The sequence below is a fragment of the Tupaia chinensis genome, unplaced genomic scaffold (genome assembly GCF_000334495.1).
Source record: "Tupaia chinensis unplaced genomic scaffold, TupChi_1.0 Scaffold000386_1, whole genome shotgun sequence".
Lineage (NCBI taxonomy): Eukaryota > Metazoa > Chordata > Mammalia > Scandentia > Tupaiidae > Tupaia > Tupaia belangeri.
The window spans coordinates 2455641-2461960 of record NW_006159888.1 but is presented as its reverse complement, the minus strand read 5'-3'; the positions used below and the strand labels follow the sequence as shown (position 1 = coordinate 2461960).

Below are 6320 nucleotides of genomic sequence, written 5' to 3'. Positions count from 1 at the left end.
GGGGGGCCTTTTTTTTTTTTTTTAAAAAAAAAAAAAAAAAAAAAAAAGAGAGCGCACGAGAGAGAAATAACCAGAAGAAAATGCCCATCAAGTCACACCGTATCTCCTTGCCACAGTGGGTCCACATTTTCCTCTTTGCTCTGCTAGCCCTTTAGGTCTACCAGATCCCCCACTCTCACCTCCCTGACACTGCTCCTAGGATTCACATTACTTCTTCCTGCATCCTCAAGTCTTCCTTCTCTATTGGACGGCTCCCATCAAATGTACAAAACTCTTATTTGTCTCATCTTAAAAAAATAAAAAAACAAACTCTTCCTCTTGACATCATTTCCTTCCAGATATTAACCTTCTTTTTTCTATCCCTTTGTAACACTCCCCACCAAAGAGTTGTTTATACACAATGTCGCCATTTCCCTCCCAGTGTTCTCCTGAACTCACTCCCACTCATGCTTTCTACCCCTATCATTATACAAAAGCTACTCTTCTCAAGGTCTCTTTGACCTCCCTGCTACTAAATCCAAGGGTCACTGCTCATTCCTCATCTTCCTGGTCCTCTCACCAGCACAAGATCCAGACGATCACTCTTCCTGAAATGGTTTATGCCCTTGCCTTCCAGGACATCACACACTCCAAGTTGTTTTCCTCCTACTTTGGCCCCTCCATTCAGTTCTCTTTACTGGATCCCGGCTCCTCTGCCCCTCATAATGGTGCAGTGTTCTAGGGCTCTGTCCACGGACTGCTTCTGCTTTCATCAGCATTTAGTCCCTTAGGTGCTCTCATTTACAAATTCAGGCTCATGCCTTAAACATAATTTATATATACGCAGCAGCTCCCAAACTTAAACCTGTAACTTCACTTTTTTATTCCAAAAATCAGGATCTAACTACCTTACTGTCTGCATTGGGAAGTTTAACAGATGCCTCAAACTTACCACATCGAAAACTGAATTCCTAATCTCTCCCTATAAAACATGGTCCTCCAGTGATCTTCCCTATCTCAGCTAATGATGACTCTGGCTTCCAGTTTCTAAGGACAAAAACCTTACTAGCATTACTCTAGACAATGCTCTCTCTCAATCTCTCATACTCAATATCTGATCTTTAAAGAAATTCTCTAAGCTCTACCTTAAAATATACCCAGAGCACACCACTTTATGTGACTTCTATTACTTCTACTCAGGCTAGGCCTTCCCTATCGCCTGCAATTAAAGTAAAAGCCTCTGGAAAAGTCTCCCTGGTTTTATCCTTGCTCACTCTAGACTTTCCTCTACACAGTGGCCCAAATTTTCTGATATGCTGCTTTTTAAAACCTAAGTGAGCGCATGGCACTATTCTGCTAAGATCCTTCTACTAGCTCCCTGTCGACTCAGTGAAGCCACAGTATTTAAGAAGACCCATCAACCATGATCCTGTTTCTGACCAGGGTGACTGCCACTGCTCTTATTTCCTCAGCTCCAACAACCTTTGGCTTTCTCGGTACTTCGAACACCTCATGCATATGCCTGCTGCAAGGCTTTTGCACTTACTGCTCTTTTGGCCTGATTTGCTCTTTTCCCAGATAAAGTCAGCACTTTCTTTAATGTCTCTAGTCAAAGATTTCATCACTGAGACTTTCTCTTGAAAACAAATAAACAAAACAAAACCTCTCTGGGGCCAGCAGGTGGTATGGAGGATAAGGTGCCTGGATCCCACATGACTGACTAATGGCTCAAGTCCCAGACCCGGTGGCATGAAAAACATGCAGGGTGCATGTGTGTGCCTAATCAAAATCCTAAGAATGTAGGAGAAAGGATTACATTGTGGCCAGCCTCCTGGGGTATGATTTTTTAACATTCCTTCTCTGTCTCTCTTTGGTGAGCACACATGCCCTATGACAAGCAAACAAACAAAAAACATAAAACCCTCTTGAAAATTCCAGTTCCAGTCCCAAGTTTTCTTATGTTTTGTTCCTGCTTTATTTTTCCCAACATAGTTAACTAAAACAAACAAGCAAAACACCGAACCACACATACATATAGAAAACATTATCATCTTGGGACCAGCAGATAGCGTAATGGTTACGTCGCTCGATGCCCATGTTGTTAACTGGAGTTTGAGTCCTAGACATGGCAGCTTAAAATCAGATCGGGCGCATGTGCATGCACGCCCAAAAACCCCAAGAGGAGAGAGACTATAGCATGGCCATCCCCACAGGGGGTGATTTCTCACTTTCTGTCTTGCTCCCTCTGGTGAGTGTACACGCCCTATAGCAAAAAAATCTCTCTTAAAAAAAAAAAAAAGAAAATACTTATTTTTTTATTGTTTGTTTCCCTTGCTAGCAGGTAAGCTCTAAGCAGATGGAAATGCACTTGTTTTGTACAGGCTGTACTGTCACTGCCTAGAACAGCTCCCAGCAAAGAAGCCTACAGGTTGAGGCAGGATTGCCGTCAGCTTTTAGTACTCAGAGGTAAGGAGGACTACTCAAAATGAGAAAGCAGATGCATGGCAAGGACGAGAACATTTCATCTCCCCTCCCGAATTACCCATGGTTATTTTTCTTTTCTTGGAGAGGTTTTTGTGATAGGGCGCATGCACTCGCCAGACAGACAGAGAGAGACAGAGACAGAAAGAGAGAAATCACCCCCGGGGGGATGGCCATGCCGCAATCCCTTCTCCTCCATTCTCCTCTTGGGAACGCACGCACATGTGCCTGGCGTGAGTTTAAGCCGCCAGGTCTGGGACTTGAACAGCAGTCGACTACGTGGGAGTCCAGCGACATAGCCATTACGCTAACTGCTGGTCCCTCCCATGGTTATTTTTCAATGAAAGTGCCAAGGCTAACTAAAATATCTCACGGCATAATAAACTAAAACAGATAAATAAGTATATAAATAGAGTAAAAAATCTATAGATAAAGCATTCCCACATCTCTTACTAAACAAACGATATAAGAGATGGAGGCCTTCATGCTGAAATGGTAGATAATATTAGGTAACTAAAGCAAAAAATGACTTGCTTTTCACATTGAATTTGTCTGTACTTCATTACAGATAAAACAAAACAAAACAAAAAAATCAGAAAACCTGTAAAGTGATTTGACTTTCAGGAAATGGAATTTTAGAGTTAAGAGGAAGAAGGAAAAGAGGTAATGAATAGTTTCAAGATTTTACTAATCATATATAAGTTTATCTGTTTCTCTTTTCCTTTTTTTTTTTTTTGGGAGAGGTTTTTCCTACAGGGTGCATGCACTAGCCAGAAGGACAGAGAGAGACAGAGAGAAATCACCCCCCAGGGGGGATGGCCACACCGCAATCCCTTCTCCTCCATTCTCCTCTTGGGATCTTGGGCACGCGCACACATGTGCCCAGCGTGAGTTTAAGCCATCGGGTCCAGGACTCGAACTGTGGTCGACTACGTGGGAGTCCAGTGACATAGCCATTACGCTAACTGCTGGTCCCTCTTTTCCTTTTTTTTAAAGAGAGATTTTTGCTATAGGGCACATGCACTTGCCAGATAGACAGAAAGTGAGAAATCACCCCCTAGAGGAATGGCCATGCCACAATTCCTTCTCCTTCATTCTTCTCTCAGGATCTTAGGCACGCACACACATGTGGCTGGAATGAGTTTTAAGCTGCTGGGTCCAGGATTTAAACTGCAGTCAACTATGTGGGAGTCCAGTGACATAACCATTATGCCATATAAGCTTATCAAGAGATTATTTTGAACAACATAAATCTTATTCCATTGCATAAAAAGGCAACAAAAATTGGCAGAGACTAAGCTATAAATAAACAGTACTTAGCTAGGATCATATTTTTTGTCTTGTTTTGTTGTTTTTAAGAGATTTTTGCTACAGGGCATGTGTGCTTGCCAGAGAGACAGAGATGGAGAGACAGAAAATGAGAAATCCCCTCCTAGTGGGGTGGGCGCACCACATCCCTTCTCCATTCTCCTCCCGGGATTTTGGCCACGCATGGACACACACCTGGTGTGAGTTTTAAGCCGCCAGGTTGGGGATGTGAACCGAGGTTGACTGACTACATGGGAGCCCAATGATGTAACCATTATACCACCTGCTGGTGGTATGATCATATCCTGACCCCCTTTACATGGTAATATTTTCTTAATGAATGCAAGGAGTCACACTGAAAGATAACCATGGGGAGATGCTAATCTCTTTCATGCTCTGGGTCAAAAATTAAAATTAATTATAAAAGGGTAGCAAAATGGTTTCAATTTTCAAAAGTAGTTTAATTAATGCTTTTTTCCACTGATGAAATGCAGCATTTCAAACAGGCATTGATTTCTTGCTTTCTGTCTCTCTGTCTCTCTGTCTCTCTCTGGCAAGTAAGTGCATCCTATAGCAAAAATTTCTCTAAAAAATAAAATAAAATAAAAGCAAATAACACAGGCATCAGGGAGTCTTGGCTTCCCAGCTGAAGGTCACAAATGTGTGAACTCTGGGAGAGTCAAACAAAGGGGAAGAATCAACTGCCAATAGAGAGTACTGTGTGAGAGAACATACCAGAAACTGGCCTCATGATGTCCATTGGTTCTACTTCTTCTTTCACTTTGATCTCGGGTACGGGAGGGCCCAAAACGGAGGAGAGGCTGCCACCCACAGCAGCTGAAGGTGGTGGTGCCGCTGCGATGGTTGTGATAGGTGGAGTGATGGGGACGGCTCCAGGAATGGTGGAAAGGGAAACGGCTGGCTGTGGGGGGGGGCTGGCTGGCGCCATCCTCGGGGGGTTTTTGCTGGGCAGTGGGGGGAGCTGCAATGGTTGTCTGGTCATTACTCTGATTGGATACGGTCTCCATGGACACGGTGACTGGAGTGGCCATAGACACATGGATTTCTGACTTCGGTTTGGCACTGAAATACAAAAGCAAACCACATGTAGCAAGTAAGAGAGACAGCCTTAACCTGCAACATCGCAGAGGATGAGTACTGGTCCAGTTCTTTTTCTATAGCTCGCAGTATATCTAGCACTTTATTCTTTTATTCTGAAAGTTCAAATTTAAGGAAACTTAAATGGAATTTATGTTTTTAAAATACTCTGTCCATCCTCACCAAATTTTTATAAATAGTAATACGAATAATTTAGAAAGCAAATAACTTTCAAAAAAATTTTCCTACAGGGTACATGTGCTTACTAGAGACTGAGACAGAGAGAGAGAGAGAGAGAGAGAGAGAGAGAGAGAGAGAAAGCATACCCCCGGGAGAAAGCCATGATCCCCTCTACATTTTTCCTTTAAGAATTTTGGGAATGCACACACATGCACCTGACATGTTTTTGAAGCTGCTGGGTCAAGGACTCAAACCATACAATTTGCGATCCAGCCACCTTAACCACCACGCTACCAGCTGGCATGACTTTTTGACTCTTCAGTAAGAACAACTACCTTAAAACATAAACAGAGGGCCAACAGGTGGTGTGGTGGTTAAGGTGCTAGACTCACACATGGCCAACCACAGATCAAATTGTGAACTTTGTGGCTTGCTTTCTCATTTTCCCTCTCTCTCTCTGTTGAGCACACGTACTCTATAGCGAACTTAAAAATAATAAGAAATAAGGTAATTTAAAAAAATCATATAGCTTTACCAAATTTTTACATACCCTTATTTATAAATTTTTGTATTTTAAATTTTTTTTTGCTTTTTAAACTTTTTTGTTAAAAACTAAGACATGAATGCACATACCAGCCTAGGACTACACATGGTCAAAATTATTATTATTATTTTCCACCTCCAAATGTCCCACAGGAAAGGACATCGAGAACAAAAAAAAAAAACACTTAAATTAGGCACAAGAGAAACCAACGCAATCAAGGTTATGCAATATATATAACAATGTTTGAGGCTGCCGCCAACATAATATAGCATGCTATTTGATGGTAATTTATTTATTTTTAGGTTTTTGCCATAAAGTGTGTGCACTCGCCAGAGAATGGGAAAGTGAGAAGTCATCCCTCCCTGGCGGGATGTCCACACTGCAATCCCTTCTCCTCCATTCTCCTCTTGTGATTTAGGGCACACTTGCACACAGGCCCAGGGTGATTTTCAATCTACCAGGCCTGGGGCTTGAAACACAGTTAGCCATGTGAGAGCCCAGTGCCTTAACCACTATCCTACCTGCTGGCCCCATTACTGTCATCTTCTTAAAAATATTTGCTGCTCTTAGCCAAAAGGCCAAAAAACAATATTAAAAAAAAAACCAAAAAAGTAGAAGTATACTCTGGAATAATGATTGAAAGGATGGTATTATAAAGATATAAACCAGTATTGGGAACCAGCAGTTAGCGTAATGGCTATGTCGCTGGACTCCCACGTAGTCGACCGCG

General features: G+C 42.2%; 1 protein-coding gene across 1 annotated transcript in view; it reads right to left on the bottom strand.

The window, feature by feature from the left end:
• SAP130 (Sin3A associated protein 130) overlaps nt 1–6320 on the bottom strand; it is an 83353-nt gene that overhangs the window by 12939 nt on the left and 64094 nt on the right. Inside the window, 2 exon segments of the mRNA XM_006153677.3 lie at nt 4504–4721; nt 4723–4851. Coding sequence (XP_006153739.1) covers nt 4504–4721; nt 4723–4851 — 347 coding nt within the window.